General features: G+C 42.4%; 1 protein-coding gene across 7 annotated transcripts in view; it reads left to right on the forward strand.

The window, feature by feature from the left end:
- Positions 1-15,099, forward strand: part of Vcf2 (VCP nuclear cofactor family member 2) — a 63,282-nt gene extending 48,183 nt beyond the window's left edge. For 2 of the 7 annotated variants that reach the window (XM_048441583.3, XM_048441584.3), the window contains 2 exons: positions 3,436-3,535; positions 14,086-14,373. In XM_048441583.3, the coding sequence (XP_048297540.2) occupies positions 3,436-3,535; positions 14,086-14,319 (334 nt within the window). In that variant the 3' untranslated portion in view covers positions 14,320-14,373. Of the gene's footprint in view, positions 1-3,013; positions 3,119-3,435; positions 3,536-5,379; positions 5,426-14,085 lie in introns of those variants that run through there. The other 5 variants (XM_048441581.3, XM_048441580.3, XM_048441582.3 and 2 more) reach the window with 4 other exon arrangements.
- The last annotated feature ends 369 nt before the right edge of the window (positions 15,100-15,468 follow it).

Raw genomic sequence — 15,468 nt, forward strand, 5'->3', positions numbered from 1 at the left:
GGTGGCCTTCTCAGTGTTGAGGGTACCGAGATGGCCAGTTACTTTTAAAGGTAGAGGACTGCAAAGAAGACAGTGCAAGCACCAGAGTGGGAGGAGTATGTCCAGGGAATTGGCACGTGTCTCAGTTCTGGCACAGCTGGAATAATTAAGCAGTGTGTTTCTTCTATCAGTGCTCTAAACCCTTAGCCTGCAATTCACAGCAGCTTTAGAAGGAGTATTTAGGCAGACCCCAGGGTGGAGACTGGAGGTGACCTCTCTGGGTTCCTATACAGTCCTAGAACCTGCCAGTCTTAGAGTAGACTTTCTCTCTCCCTTCATTCATGCTTCCTGTGGCGTATGTATGCACTCCCTGTTGCTGTTGCTGCCATGGTTCCGAAGGCAGGACTTACGTTTCTGTGCTGGAGTCTTTGCTGATACCATTTGATTTATTATCTTTCCTTTCATCCTACTCTCTCAGCCAAGTCTCTGAGTTTTTCATAATAAAGTAGCTAGAAAGATCCCCTGATTTACAGATGCCAGTAAACATGTCCTGCCTCAGTTGTTCCACCTTTTGCCCTTCACCTTGGAAAAGGCTATACAGAGCCTTTTGCTAGAGAAGACTTTTCTTCTGGTGTTAATGCCACACAGATTCCTGTGGTTGGGGCTCCTACCTTCTGGGCAAATGTCATTATTTAGGGATACAACCCTTTAGAGTTCAGATATTCAATTCACCCATGGGATTACCTAGGTACCTTAGCAACTTGGCATTTCTGCTTCTCTGATTTCTTGGACACATTGATGTCCTTTATCAACATATTCATCCTTTATAATAACTATTCTTTCTCACTGTAGAAAATTCAGAAGACAGATATACAGTACAGAAAGCTAATCTTATCCACAGTCCTATTGCTGAGAGGTTAAACTTTTATAATTAACTGCAATAATTTTTCTAAATATCTTCATTCATGAAGTGTATTTAACTAAAATGGGGATCATGTCCAATTATAACTTAAACATATTGCTTTAGAACTCGGTTTTTTTTTTTTTGGAAAAATAACTTTTTTTTACACTTTACACATTTTTGTTTAATAACCAAAACATAAAGTATTGAAAACTTTAGTAAAACAGGAGATCAAAACACAGTAAATCATGGTTCTAGGACAGCTATCAGCATGCAGTCTTGTGAGGGCAGTAGCTGAGATTTATACTTAATCATAACCAGCACCTGGAGGAATATTTTTACTGTAATCTCTGCTCAGTGAGTGTTGTGAAATCAAATCAAATGTTTGCAATTTCATTATGTGTATATGTATCAGTGTTCTCATAGCATTGTGCTGTAAGAGTTTTCTACATAATCTTTTCTATTTACTATCTTGTTTTGAAAATAAATTTTACTAGCTTAGGTCTGGTTAGTTCACTCAAGAAGAAATCATTTTGCTAGCTGGTAATAAACAGAGCTCTGATCTTTCCAGGTTCAAAGAACTTTGCCTCATTCTGTGAGGTTTAACTAAATGCTATATATCACAGAATTTCTTTGGGTAACATGATGGACCTGTTATTGATGGTCCATGTGTTGTTTTGATTGGCTCTCACTACATATCCTATGTTTCTTCGAGGACTGTCCTGGATCATAGGCAATTCATAGCATCTAGGATTTTGGAAAGTATCTCAAGGTTAACTGATAAAATATTAAAAATCTAGATTCAGATTAAATTGTTACATTGGATTTTTAATTTGGATCATGTATGAGGTAGTGTTCTCAGAAGAATATAGAATTTAGAAATATGAATTTAATCGTCAAATTACCAAAGTACTCTTGTAATTAAGAACACAGTTATTTGACAGGAAGCAATGTGTTTGAAGGAAAGTTAGTTTTATTGAAATATTCCTTAATCTCTAAGGCCAGCTACTGGTTTTGATTTTTTTTTTTTTTTGGCATGCCTGGAAAAAAAAATCTTGTATTTGCTACTGAAAATTTTCTTTATAAATACCAGTGTATACAAATAATATAACTTTAACTATACTGTCAAATTTTTTGCTGTAAAGAAGCTGTTTGAATAGCTATCCAATTATATACTAATTTTTCCATTTCTGTAGAAGAGGGGATGGATTCAGTACTCAAGAGAACTCCCCCCAGTCACTTTTGCCATTCCTACTTATTATCTAGTCCCTTCATTTCTCTGGGCATTTTTCCTAATTTTAAGAGGTTAGCACTTGAGACAAGAAAATAGATCAAGAGACAGAAGTGCTTAAACATCCCTTGTTCTCAGAATTCTCATTTTTTTTATTACACACTGCTTATGGAAATAGGAAAGAGGCACTGGGGAAGGTATTTTGAAAAGAATTGATAGCAGTTCGAGTCTCTCAGATATGAACATAAGATTGAAGACTGAAGAAATAATGGACATCACTAGAATCAGCAATACCAAGGAATGCCAACATGTTAAAACTAGTTTCTAATTAAGTGGTTAAGAAGAGTATCTGTCTAATCAATTATAAGATTTCTGCAAGGATTTTAAGATCAGGCATGTCTTTCAGCACTCTTGAAGCTGAAGCAGGAGAATCACAGCAAGTTCAAGACCAGCCAAGCCACAATAGTGAGCTTGATGACAGATTGGGCTACAGAGTGAGACTCTGAAAAAAAAAATAGAAATGAATTATAAGGGCAAACACCACAACAAAATCAGTGATTAAGTAGGATGGTAGGTACTTTTATTATTCCCTGAAATGGTGTTTTCCTATATAACAGCTCAGGCTGGCTTGGGACTCATAATGTAGCCCAAGTAACAATGAAGCTAGAGATCTTTATGCCTCAGTCTTCTTGGAGCTGGGAATGCAGGAATGTATCACTATATCTGGTTTTATCAAAACACTTCTAGACAGTTTCAGGGAAGTCATCAGCCACAGTGTCATGGTGGCAGTCAAGTCAACTAGCTACAACGACATCACACTTGTTGGTATAGTAACATGAATGATCTGACAGTACACAGGACGTATCTGTTCCTAGCCACAGGCAGAAAGAACACAAGAGTAAATAGGCAAAGATGGCTCACGTACCTTGAGTTGCCCTATGGCAGGGCTTAAAATCATCTAACTTGGAGCGGTTATTTCAGAGGATGAAGAAAATGAGCCTGGACAGGTAGAGTTCTAACGTTTGACCATAAAATTTTTTATGTTTTTGGTCCCAAGCAGTGACTCAAATTAAGATTCTGATGTAGGGAACTTGAACTTGGGCTTTGGGCACACCTAGGATTCCTAGGATTCCTGTTTGACATGTTTGCTCCACTGCCTAGTGCCATCTACCTGCAGACTCTGAATCCATCAGAGCAGCTCTGACTGTTCTAATCGTAGACAAGGCCGCAGATTTGGGTATTGGCACAGGGTTGAAAATTAAGCACCCAAAGATCAATCCTGAATGACGACAGGTTTTCCTCTCCCTCTGAAAACTGTTTTCAGGAAAAGGAGAAGAGATGACAACGAAGAGGACAACCACGATGACCCTCATTCAAAGAGGAATAAGAAGGACCAGGCCTTCCAGGATCCTCGCACTATAGAGGTAGGTGCAATGGCCACACAACTTCTCCATTTGACTCATTACCCACTCTGTGGCATTTATATCTATCTCCACGATGGCAAGAGAACCCTCCCAGACACACTGATGAAAGTCTTCTCCTTGGATGCAATGGTTTTGAGGCAGAATAGGATTTTAAGTATTGCCTTAGCATAGCTTTACTCCGCAGCAGGACAGAGACAGGACCCACAGAAATGCTTTCCCAAGCCCAACCATGAGGAATGGGTTTCCAGAAATTCCCTTACCTTGCAAATGGGGAGGGAGAATCGAACCCCACCTTCTATGGTTAGGAAAGACATAAACTTGAAGAACTGAGTGGCAGGCTACTAGCTGCAATGTTCTTCTTGCTTTCTCCCTGAAAAAATGGAAAGCAAAGTGGTGTTGTGTGAAGGGAGATGGGAGAGCTTTTGGGATGCTTGTGCGGAAGAGCTGGCATTTCAACTTCACAATCTTAACTTTAACAACCAGTAAGGTGTAACACAGCATGATTTGAATGGACACATAAGTGAGGAGGGAGCATTGTAAAGGCTTTCTGGGCAGCTCTCATCAGGCAATGAGTAAGTATGGCTGACTTTTACCTTTCTCAAGCAAGAGATGAAAGGCTTATCAACGCGGGCCATTCCTCTGGGACAGATACAGGTAGGTTTTGGATAAAATGTACCTAGATCTACCTGAGTCAAGCACGTAGAGTTCTTGACCCATTGTAGTTTCTGCTGCATATGGTCACCTAAATGTGAACACTGCCTTTGTTCCCAAGGTTAGCATCTTTAGACATCTGCATGTAAATCTGCTCCCTGGATCTGAGGTATGAGATACGGTAGAGCAAACATAAAGATGAAAGCTTCTGTACATGTCTGTCTTCCTGATAGAGAACAATGTCTTCACAGTGTTCTCCCAATAAGTGAGTAAAACAAGAAGTGGAAACTCAAGGAGAGCATGTGGATTACTAGTGCAGGTCCCAGACCTTTACTCTGCTATTGATCACATGGGACCTGATGCTCAAGTTCCAAGAAAACAGCAGACAGACAAATAAGAAAAGTGCATTATGGGCATCACACCTACTTAGTTTAGGCTTCTGTGCACCCTTCACGTGCCCAACTCGGGACTATAGCTCTTTGTGACACCAGTGTTGTAGGCAGGGTAAGGGAGACTGCCTGCTGGAATGTTTGGTAACTTGCTATATTTCTTTCTGGTGCTAGCAGTTTGTGGGCTGTGCTGGTTGGTTTAACTGCCAGCCTGATAGAACTTGCCAGCACCTGAGAAGGAGATCTCTTTTTAATACTCTTTTGTATTCTTTGAAATTTCTTGATCATCTTCACCTGCACAGCATGATATTTCTTCATCATCCTCAGCTGCAATCTCTCCCTGCATCTCGTGGGTATAGATGTCCAGTCTGTGGCTGAGCACTCACAGTTGCTCAAGGCCAGCACCATCAAACATAACATGTCTCTGCATTGACGACTACTCATTGCAACTAGAAACTTCTCAAATCAGTGTTGAGAGCAATGCAGACCTAGGCAGGCAAACATGCATATTTCGAAGGCGGTTTAACAACATGATCATTTAGCAGAATGACAGTAAGTCCTCCCCCAGCACTTTGAAGTAAGTATTGACTCACTAATAATAGGTTTTGACTATGTTTATAGCACCAGGCATACCCTCATTCATGTGGAGCAGGCCTCAGATTCAAACAGGACAAGAATTGGTTAGGTGCACTAACAGAACTGTAGTCATTACGCCAGTAGACTCATCATACCTTGCAAGCCAGTATTGTATCGTTCTGGGTCCTGCAATGGGTAAGATCACTTACCTCCTTTCTCTCACGACAGCCAGCATAACACCTTCTGGGTACTGTGAACATTAGCCACCTGGGAGATTTGCAGGTGAGTTAAAGACTGACTTCCCTACGACCTGTAACAAAAGTGTATAGTATCTCAGCCACAGGCGCCTACTGACTTTTTCTGTTGGACAACCAAGAGCAGTGGCAATTGCCTTTACAGTTTGGTCACCTCTGAGGCTGGCCGGACAATAGGGAGGTAATTTGTGTGCAGGGCTGAGATTTTTACTTAATGACCTATGGCTTCAGGGAAAAACATTGTTCACCCACAAGCAGTATCCTTGTTAAAAATAGCATGTCTGGGGGCTGAAGTGATGGCTCAGTCATTAAGAGCACTGTTTGCTTTTCCAAGAGACCCGGTTCAATTCTGAACACCACATGGCAGCTCACACCTGCCTGTAACTCCAGTTCCAAGGCATCTGATGCATTCACACAGACGTAGTTACCACAACTACTTTCTACTCCCTTCTTTATTCCCTGACAATTCTTATCCATTTAGGAGCACCCCATTTATGGCAGCTCTCTGGTTGTTACTATCCTGGGCAGGCCGAGATGCTTGAGTTATTGTCATACCCAAAGTTCTACAGTCTTCCTTTATGCTGTCTATTCACATAGACATACATGGAGGCAAAACTCCAATGTACATAGGATAATACAGACCAATGTGCAGGCAAAACACCAATGTACATAGGATACGTGAATCATTAAAAATTGCATGTACGCTATGAGCTTGGGTCGAGCACATGTCCTTGTGGCGCCTGGTTTATCATCTAGTGCTTTTCACAAAGCTTCTTCATACACCCTAAGTTTTCCTTAGCTGTCCACATTCTGCCTTCTCCACTTCCTTCCCCTATTCTCATTTCACCTTTCCACCCACAGTCTGCCCCTCACATTCTCTCTCATATCACATCTTCCACCACCTCCTCTTATGATATATTGTACTTGGGGTCTAAGGTCATTGGTCCTCATGTAGCTTTTTTCTGCACACTTTATTTTGGTTAACCCTTACACCAACCCCTCCTTTTCCCTTTCCCATCATTCCACAAGCTGCTTGAGCCATTCCGACACCACGATTTCTGCTCTCTACTTTGGTGTTACCAGTATTCTGCTCTTTTCCATCCTTCGTGCAATCTTCTCCCAACTCAAGGGCCTGTTTCTAGTTTCTTGGGTCCTAAATGGACTCCACGATAAGCACACAAAGCAAAATGGCCAAAGCTAGGACCCACATAGGAGTGAAAAATGTGGTGTTTGTCCTTTTGGAGGGGGGGTGACCTTACTCAGTAAAATTTGTTTCCAGTTCAATTCATTGACTTTCATATAGTCTTATTGAAGAATGATTTAAATCAGGTTGGGGTATGTCTGTGGGGTTATCTTAATTGTTAGTGAATGCAGTAAGCCCCAACCCACTGTGAGTGGTGCCACTCCCTGGACGAGGCATCCAGAAGGTATACGTGAAGAGGAAAGCCAGCTGTAAGCAAGAGATCAAGCAGGCAAGGATCCCTGTGCCTATTCTCTCACTGCTCTTGACTGTAGGTGAGATGCTGCTCCTAAGTTCCTGCACTGATTTCCCGCAATAGGAGATGAAACCCGGATCTGTAAGCCAAAGTAAACGTTCATTCCTGAGTGCTTTTGGTCAGGGTGTTTTATCACAGCAACAGAAATTAATAGGGGCCCATGTAACTCACTCTTGAGTCCTTTGTACGATGTGGAAGACAGAACTTCGTGAGGGGGACATGAGAGGGCTCTGAGTCTTTCACTGAGATGAAGAAATGTCCCTAGTTGTGTTGTCAAACTTAAGCCTTCTGAAGTGACCTTCTTAGAAGATACAATCATTGAGAGGATGTGTTTGGGGGTGAGGGAGCTGTGCTAAAGTGGCCTCATAGCTTGTAGACGTTTTAAGGACACTTGACCATGGATCATGCCAAAATATGGCAAGCATTCTCATATACAAGTTCACCTTAGACTCTTGAGTTGTCGATTGACGATAAACATGTGTTCTACATAGGAGGCTTGTCATCTTTTGTTTGCCTTGTTCAAACTCCCCTCACTCCTTTCACACAGATGAGATCATATGACTTGTATCTGAGGTGGTATTATCCAGTTACAATGCAGCTTAGAACTCAATGTCTGGCCCAATTTTACCTTCCCGTCTTCAGATAGCCTGAATTAGGCCCCTTCCCTGCACACAGAATTTCCCATACGAATGTCATTCATTCCCTTGTTCATTTGCAAAGTGGTAGTAATCCAACAACCTGGTTTCTTGGGTGCCTTCTGACTCAAGAGTGTGCAGTGTTTGGTGGGATCAGTAAAGCAGGGTCTGCCCTTGTAAATGTGAGGAGCTTTTGGGAGTTCATAGTCAAAGGACTTCAGTGGGCTTTTTAGGGTTCGTCAGTTTCAGTTAGTAAACAACATCACGTAATTCCTGGGGTGCAGCGGGTATTAAAGGGTGAATTTCATTACACTGTTGGGGATTCAGAAACCAATATCTCTGAGGTATATAGGAATGGAATTGAATGAAAAGCCAGAGTTGAAGATCAAAAAATGCTGAATTCACTTGCTTTTTACCTTAGGAAGCATTATCCAGTTGTATATCATGCATATTCATGAATTTCCATTCAGTATTTGGGATGATACTCCAGGATAACTTTCTTCCTTATTGCTTCTGTTTCCATTTCCCCAGGATTTGTAACACTACCAATGGAGGCTCTCTCTCCACCCACTGGAGACTGGTGCTGCCTTCCTTCTCACCTTTGATTCGAAGCTGCTGTCTGCATTCCCACCACCTCCTGTTTGCCAGTTCTTTTCCTACAGCTGCTCACTGCACCTTACCATCTGCAGCTGCCCCTTCCTTTGCCTTAGCTTACACTGGAGAACTCAATCTGGGGAACATGCTAAGCTCAAATGCAGGAATATAGAAATTGCCAAGTGATGTCTGCAGTGGTCAGGATGTTTCTCTCTCTCTCTCTCTCTCTCTCTCTCTCTCTCTCTCTCTCTCTGTGTGTGTGTGTGTGTGTGTGTGTGTGTCTGTGCACTGTTCTCAGCGACTGTCTCCCCTTCACTCTCTGGGTGTCACCGGACGTTGCTTTGTGTTTCTGTCAACATCACTAAGACCTGTGCGTTCTGTTTCTGGATACTTTCTATATCTTTTTCGGTGTCCTCTATCATATTTGTCCTCCTTTCCCATCCATCCATGAGCGCATCTGTCTGTGCAGCTCAATAGAGTTCTTAGTGGGACACCCAAGGTCTCCACATGTTCTTACCATGTCTGCTCCTGCACATTTCATGGCTGGAGAATTCCCCCAGGGGCCATAACCCACATCTTATCAGCATCGGTCTGTCTTCCAAATCATCCTCACCAGTCTTGAGCTCTTGTTCTCCCCAGTGGTTACACTCTGTCTGTGAGGATTCCTCCCATAGTGCACTGCCTAGAGCAGGTGGCTTTCATCTTCCACTCATTTTATTTTTAAGATTCTAATATACTTACCTCCTTTCAACCTTGCCTTTATCCCTGGAAACCCTTTCATATACTACTCATTTTTTCTCAATTTCATATTTTAAAATTTATTTTTTATTGAAAACACATGCGTTCGCGCGCAGCGCACACACACACACACACACACAGAGAGAGAGAGAGAGAGAGAGAGAGAGAGAGAGAGAGAGATACACAACCTATTTAGTCCCTATAACATTATTTTTTTGGTTTTGGATAATGAATTTGTGGGCTTTTTTTCTCCCACTACCAGTGTCCCTTTGTTGCCTATAGGTTTGTTTTCAGTTTTGTTTTTCGCAGCCCTGAGGTGTGCTGGGCATTCCCTGACCACTTTGTCATGTCTGTGGTGGTTGTTCTTCAGTTCACTCTTAGGCCGTTACATTGGTGAGACCATGGGTGTAGCATCTGACATTCCTAGGAGACACCGGCTCACAGAAAACTTCGTGAACCTCTTGTTTGAGCAATCTTTCTTTCCCTCTTCCATTCTCTTCCTTGTGTCTGTTGGGACTGGGCTCCACGGTACTGCATTTTCATTAGTTGTGGTTTTCTTTAATGGTCTCTGTCTGTTGGAAGAAGATGTTTCCATGATGCTGCACGAGGACTGCACTTCTGTCTGGGTATAAGGGTAAATATTTGCAGTGTAGTTAGGGATTATGATGTCTTCTTAAAGGGGCACTTACTGCTTCTGCAGATTCCATTATTATATCTAACCCTAGGTTTCCTGTACCAGGTATGATTTCCCTCCTCCTGAGCAGGACTGAAGTTTGAGGATCTGTAGGTCACCACTAGTGCATGTGCCACTACCACACACTTAGGGTTATCTTAGCATGCTGGTCGTCGTGGTTCACAGGCATCATACCTGGGTAGGATTGCTGGTTGCTTCCCTCTTTTGGAAGCTTGTCCTCGTGAAGTACAGACCTCATGAAAGAGACTTTCAGGTCAGATCCAGCTCAGGGGCCTCTGGGAACAAGATGAGATTTCTGTTCCAGTAGTAATTCCACAAGCATGTGTTTGGATAGACTGGGCATTGCAAAGGCCTTTGTCTACCCAGCATTCTCTCCCAGGTGCAGTCCAGTTGAGTAGGCTTTTGAGCTAACTGATAATAAAAAAGCCGCACAGGCAATTCTCTGTCCTGTCCTCAAACAGAACTGTGCCAGATCTCTGCTGACACAGAGACACAGCTTCCTTGACTCCGAGGAAAACATGCAGATTTTATTAAGGTTTTCAACAAGGTATAACCTTGCCTTTGCCCATGTATCGAGGCCACATCATCATTGTTTAGAACCTTTGGAAACTTTAAATGGTGAGATCTTCTTCCCCAGATTCTTCTTAAGTATCCTTTTATTTTAAGGAGTGCATTGACCTGTATGGACGTGCCCAAAACAAGTGCTCAAGTGCGTTGAGAGTGCAGAGAAATAAGAGTGGGCTTTGTATGACTGGAGAAGTGGGTCAGCCGTTGGGACCAGTAGCTTCTCTCTCAGAATTTGAACATCCATATTGAGTGTTTTTTTTTTTTAATCCACCGGTAACTCCAGCTGAAGAGCATGAATCCCCCTGTTGTGACCTGTGCAGGCACCTAAGTACTCCTGGTGCACATAGACTACTCTAAGGGACACATGAATCAATCCATCTCTTTGGTTCTCTTGTTTGCTTGTTTTCAAGGCAGGGTTTCACTGTGTAACCCTGCTTTTCCTGGATCTCAGTGTGTAGACCAGGTTGGCATCAGACTCACAGAGATGCAAGTCCCTCTCACTTCCATGTGCTGGGATTAATGGTATGTGCTGCCACCTCCCAGCAAATAAATCTTCTCCTTTTTTTCCATAATGGATTGTTCTTCGTACATGGGTGGGCATTATGAAAATACTTTTCTGGGAGTAGTCAGAATATGCTAAGTGTCATTCATGTGTCGATTAAAATTTGAATGATCTTGAAATATTTCAGGTCTTCTATGTTCTGAGAAATCAACTCACCCTGAAACTGAGTTATAGGAAGGTGTAAATATCTCTGCTAGGAATGCCATTTGGGCTTCCAAAAGGGCAAGCCAATCACACATTAGACAAATTCCCCATGGGTCCTGCATTATAAACATTTCCAAATCAAAAAAAATTTCCTCAACGCCATTCTCACAGCAAGAATGTTACAACATCCAGGCTTTGTAAGTGGGATGACAGTTGATTGGACGAATAGCCATTGTGGATGGTGGAAGACCTGCTGAGGGAGCTGAGGGTAGGCTGTCTTTGCCACTTTGTAGCATAAGACTATTCCCAAGGTCTATTTCTAGCATTGCAATTTATTTCTCTAATCTTTTTTTTTTTGAAATTAGGAGGAACTGAATCTCATAAAAGATTTCCACTGTATTGTAGTAGCCCTCTTATATAGTTACTGACAAAGTGAATCTTTGTTCTGCCTATGAATCACCTGATGTAGATTCGATGGAATGTGAAGATATCACAAAAGTAGAAACAATGATTTCTCACCTCAACCTGTACAAGTATGTGGTGGTTTGAGTAAGAATGGCCCCAATGGGCTCAGATATTTACATACTCAATCTTCAGTCCTAAATCTACTTGGGAAGGGTTAGGAGGTGTGTCACTATGTGGGTGGGCATTAAGGTTTCAAGACCCATGACATGCCCTTCCTATTTTTCTGTGTGCTCCTCTCTCTCTCCTTCCCTCCCTCTCTCTGTCCCTCCCTCACTCCCTCTGTCCTTCCCTCTTCTTCCCTTCCTCTGTCCCTCCCTCCCTCCTGGTTGTATGTCAAGTTCTCAGCACTATTCCACACCATGTCTGCCTTCCTGGTGCCATGTACCCCCCATGGTGGACATGGGCCCTGACTGACCTCTGAAACTGCGCTTTTCTTTTGTAAGTTGCCTTGGTCGTGGTTTCTTCAGAACAATAGAAAATAACTATGACAACATGAGTATTTTTCCAACCAATACATAGTATTGGGATTTATTAACTATGCTTTAATGTTTTCAAAAGACTTGGGAAATATAGGCATCCCATAAGAGATCAAGAATATCATTCTTCTTTAGCAAAAGCACAATTGATATTGTCTGAAGACTATTTATGAATAGATGACATATCATTCAGATGAATTGAATTTCCCTCGTCATTCTTTTTTTCATTCTTTTTGTTCTTGTGTGTTTGCCTGTCCATGTGTCTGGGTTTTTGTTTTGGCAGCTTCTTGATAGATAGCTGGGGTAGTCCTGGAGCACATATGTAGCCCAGACTGTCCTCTAGATCCTCCTTCTTCAGCCTCCCGAGTGCTGGTATTACAGGTGTGTGCTCATCCACCCTGGCAGCTACTTCCCTTATGAAAACTCTTTGCTGGTTTCTGGTTGTTAATAGCCAAGATGCTGAAGTTGTACAACTACTATGAACATTACTGTAATAGTGATGCCAGTACACAGCTGAGATAAAAAATTGTATAAGCCAGCTAGAAATTAGATACTGAGAGGTTTCCTGTGAGTTCTCACAGACAGGGTCTCAGGTAACTCAGGTAAACCACAACTTTCCCATGTTGCTAAAGATGATCATAACCTTAGCATTCTAATCCTCCACAGTCCACCTGACTCTATAGGAGTACTGCTCAGCACATGGAATGCTGAACGGGGCTCAAACCCAGTGCATTCTGTGTGCTAGGCAAGCTCTCCACCGTTGTCACCATATCCCCAGTACCCCTCAGTGTAATATATCCAGTCTTCGTATGATACTATCATCTTCCTGACACAAGAGTTCAAAACAAAATGCTTCCATTTGTGATGATTCCCCTGCTTGCCATTTTTAAAAAACAAAGCAGTATGAAACAACCAAGAAAGGAAATCTACCTCAGAGAAACCAGAGTGTGTACTGGGTGTTTTCATCCAGCGTGATACATTGCCTGGGTTTTACTTGTTTATATATAAACCGTATAATCAATTGCTACATCTAGATTTTTACATTAGAGACCTTATTTGGATTCCTGGACCCTTTTACAAGCATAGCCCCTAAATCTCCGGGTAGCTATTTGCTGGTTACTCACCCACAGATCCATCTGACTTCTGTGTTTCTCATGTACAGTCTTTGAGTCCATGAATCTCATTGCATAAATACTCATTGGATACCTGTAGGTGATGTAGTGGGCTCAGCAGTTCCCCATGCCTGTAGAATGATAGCACATCTTGTTTCTGTCATTATTACAGCTATCATTGGCAATGATGACTTTATATGACATGGGATACCAATAGTGTTCAACATTTCTGATCTCATCAGGGTCATTGTGATCATCTCTTCCTCCTTTGATAGTTTTAAGATTAAAGGCAAGAGCTTCATGAGTGTGCAAAATGTGTGTTCCTCTACCCAAGGAGATGAACCCCGAGGTCCCATGCATGTGAAAAGAGCACTCTACCACTGAGTTGTATCCCAAGTCTACATAAACCCAGAATATGACTCTTTGGGTTGGATCCCACATAATGTTACCAATGTGACAGAGTGCAGCTACTTCAGGAAAGACAATATAGAGAGCAAACTTACCATATGCAAACTATACTAAGCACACTAATAGGAGACCAATCTGTGTTAATCATCAGAAATGATAGCCGATGACCTTCAGTTGTCATTAACAAATATCAAAATCATTTCAAAATACAAGTGGAGTCGTGTTTGAAGATATAGGGCATTCACATATGTCCACTCTCTGGGATAGGTTTGGAAAGATCCTGTTATTGGTATGTATACACATGTGTACATGTGAATGTATGTGTAAGCAGAGTTTTTCCCGTCATTTCTTTGGCACATAGGGATTTGGGCTTGCATTCCAATTTATTCATTTATCCCTATCACATTCTGCAGCATTGACTGCTGTTTTGTCCTGGCTGTTGGGAGCTTACTTCCCTGGTTCAGGTAATTAAAATGCATGGTGCCACAGGGTCAGAGGATATGTGAAGGGTTTTGGAGGGAGAAAACCTGTGTTTGAACCCTCTCCACGACATTCCCAAAGACTCGCATTTGGGTTTGTAAAACATCTCTTTCTTGTTGTGTCAAATGGGTGCTATTAACCCGAGTTTGAGCAATAGCACTGCTGTCAGGAGGGAAGGAACTACCCAAGTGTTTGCACTTCATAGAGTGTGGAGCCTTTTGTGGAGTGTGATGCCAGTATTCTTCAAGCTGAACAGGAAATGATGACAGTATCATAATAGCCATCCTCCTTCTGTCTTTCTCCTTCCAGTCGTCAAGCAGTGATAATGAAAGAAACCACAGCAGCATCAATAACCCAGTACGAGGAAGTGTACCAGAAAGCAGCTTAAACCAGAACATTGCTGAACTTTACTCCAATATCCCCGAGTTCTCACACGAGGACTATGCACTGTGCCAAGGCCAAGGTTCTTACTCTCACATTAACCAGATCTTGAAGGAGGCCCATTTCTACAGCCTACAGCAGAGAGGACAATCACCGACGTGATGACCTGGGTGCTCCTCCTCCCTTCTTTATAAAAAGCAATGACATTCACACAAAGCAGTCTTGGCTTTTGTCTGTATTTTCAGTAAGAGTCAATGGGCATTTGTACTCTTTTGCTGTTTTGCTCCACAATGCGATTTTAGAAGGTCTTTCGTGACAGTGTGATATGTTTTCTGTCAAGTCTGGTGTCCAATTCATGTTCAAATAGCAGCATGAGGATTTCTCCTGATACTGAATGGCTTGTTTGTCCCATTCAGGTTGGGCTCCAAGTCACTCATTTAGGGTCTCCATGTTAAATGTCCTTGTACAATGTGCCCCCTCCTTCTGAGAAGCTAAGGCCCATAAAAGAATTGTACTTTCCCTTAAAACATGAAAGAGCAAGCAACAGCAGCAAATAAGCCAACACCAAAGCGGCAATGAGCATTGATTAGAGGGAGAATGGGGCTTGTTATTGTTCTGAAATGAATGGCAGGGCAGCTCCTCAGAAGGGAGATTTTTTACCTATAATGGCGCAAATGTCAGTCTCTACAGTTGTGACCGTGAAGCCTGTGTCTGGTAACTGCACTCCACATTCCGAGTGAGATGGCTTCTTCCTTTAATGCTCCGTTGTATGCCCATCAGACTTTGTGGAAAGCACTTGTAATTCTGTCAGAGATTAAGTGCAAAATGTAGATATGAACGGCTTGTGTGTTGTTCCTTACAGTTCCATCCATGATGTGTAATGTTGATAAAGTCTAAACTACTGCACACAATATCTGACTAAAGAGCTGTTGGAAAGCTGGGTGGGATGATTGTTCCTTGTATAACAAGTCTTTCACGCGGATGAGGGCATCTCACACCATCAAAATCAGTGCAGTTGTTTGGGGCAGGTTGGGCCAGTGGAACAGTGCCTGCCCAACCTGTGGCAGCCCCCAGGAATGGTAAAACTATCAGCACAAATAATGTGGCTTATGATGAGTGAACTGAGGTGCCATTAGAAGAAACAGACAATGCCACTTTGTGGTGGACCTGCCCCCATGAATAGTCATATCGAGCAGCCAACCAGCCTGTGCAGGGGGACTCCCTTCCTTAATGCCCATGCTTTCTTAATGATCGGGTCAGTGATCAAAGAATCAGAAGGCATCAATTTCATCTGCCCTGTAGCCATGAGGG

The sequence above is a fragment of the Myodes glareolus genome, chromosome X (genome assembly GCF_982192425.1).
Source record: "Myodes glareolus chromosome X, mMyoGla1.1, whole genome shotgun sequence".
In the NCBI taxonomy this organism is placed as follows: domain Eukaryota; kingdom Metazoa; phylum Chordata; class Mammalia; order Rodentia; family Cricetidae; genus Myodes; species Myodes glareolus.